Raw genomic sequence first — 1,459 nt, forward strand, 5'->3', positions numbered from 1 at the left:
TTAATGCATTTAATTGTTTATCAACGAATTTTATCAGGAATTTAAACACGAATAAGGACCAATCAGAGCTAAGGCCTTGCATAAGTCTATTCTGACTTCAAGGTTGTTAAATGGCCGCCCTTTTCAAATGCAATTGTCAAAGACAGATAAGCCTTGCGAATAAAAGATAATTGCCTAGGAAAAAAGGTAAGTTTGCTTTCTCAAACATAAAAAATTCTGATCGTTGGTAAAAAAAAAAAGAAACTCAGGAGATCTCTCCTCTATGCTGCGTTTGGAGATTGAGTTCTATTTTTAATGAGCACAACAACTTGAAATCAGATAAGAATCTTTTTCAGAGGGATGTGCATGAGTGGTCACTCAGTGTAATGGAATAGGTATTTGATGGAAATATCTGTAGAAGAAGGATGGATTGAGCATCTAGACAGTATTCATTAGTAAACAAATATAAGGACAATACTCAAAGTAGATTATTTCAAATGTGCTTTATTTCTTCTGGCCTTGTTCGGACTACATTGTCATCAGGGTATTACAACAAAGTTTTGAAAAGCCTTCTCGCTCACAAGGAGCTTCCACATGCAGAAGCACTTCCCACCAGTTGCCATTTCTGGTCTCGGCCACCGAGGTCGGTCCTTACGATCTTATGCTCCACGAAGTGAAAGTCTGGCATCTCTTTCGGTTCAGTCTTTGCCCTGTGGCAAACAAAGAAAGATTCATTCTTGAGCATTGCATCCAGGAATTTGAAAAAGGAGTGGGGGAAGGAGACTGATAAGAAGTCCTAATTGACCTCTTTAGCTTGCACCGTTGTTTTCCCATTTCAGACCACGTGATGTTACTCTAGCTAGACGAACAGCTTCTTTCAAATGTCGTCCTACACACTTGCATATGTACGCAAACTTATGAAAAAACAAAAGGAAAATTTCCCTTGAGAACATCGCGTGGTCTGAAATGGGAAAACAAAACGTACACAAGTAAAGGTCAACTTTAGCTGCTATGGTCTGTCACGTGTCCTTTTTTTTTAACACTAGACTTCACAGGAGACCTGATGAGATGTGTCAGCCTCTAATTCATCTTTCAATGATCTTTGACGTCCATAGTTAAATCCATAGAAAAGAAATAACAAGTTCATTAAAAGGAACAACATTTCTACTTCGGTATTCAAATCGCTTGCGGCTCATGGAATTTCAATATAAAACTATCCATCATGTAGAAAAACGACACAACAACGTGGAAATTCATTTTTCGTTTTTGTAGTTGTCGCTTTCCGTACAGTGATATATCAACTATTTAAACGTTACTCAAAATAACCTACTTGTAAGTACTGCGGAACTGGCACCGGTGACGCTTATCACCCTTTAGCAGGAGGTACATGGTGACATCCCCATTCAGTATCCCAACACTGGGTACCATTTTCTCGGAGGATGGCTCCCAACCAGTCGTAGCCTTTGTCATCACAGGTCCA

At 39.2% G+C, this 1,459-nt stretch overlaps 1 protein-coding gene across 1 annotated transcript in view; it reads right to left on the reverse strand.

Moving 5' to 3' along the window:
• Positions 1–487: 487 nt before the first annotated feature.
• Positions 488–1,459, reverse strand: part of LOC137985003 (GFP-like fluorescent chromoprotein FP506) — an 11,583-nt gene continuing 10,611 nt past the window's right edge. Inside the window, exons 4-5 of the mRNA XM_068832393.1 lie at positions 1,310–1,459; positions 488–689 (exon numbers count right to left, since the gene is read on the reverse strand). The exon at positions 1,310–1,459 is cut by the window's right edge and continues 60 nt beyond it. Coding sequence (XP_068688494.1) covers positions 557–689; positions 1,310–1,459 — 283 coding nt within the window. The 3' untranslated portion in view covers positions 488–556. The remainder of the gene's footprint in view (positions 690–1,309) is intronic.

The sequence above is a fragment of the Montipora foliosa genome, chromosome 14 (assembly GCF_036669935.1).
Source record: "Montipora foliosa isolate CH-2021 chromosome 14, ASM3666993v2, whole genome shotgun sequence".
Classification (NCBI taxonomy): Eukaryota; Metazoa; Cnidaria; class Anthozoa; order Scleractinia; family Acroporidae; genus Montipora; species Montipora foliosa.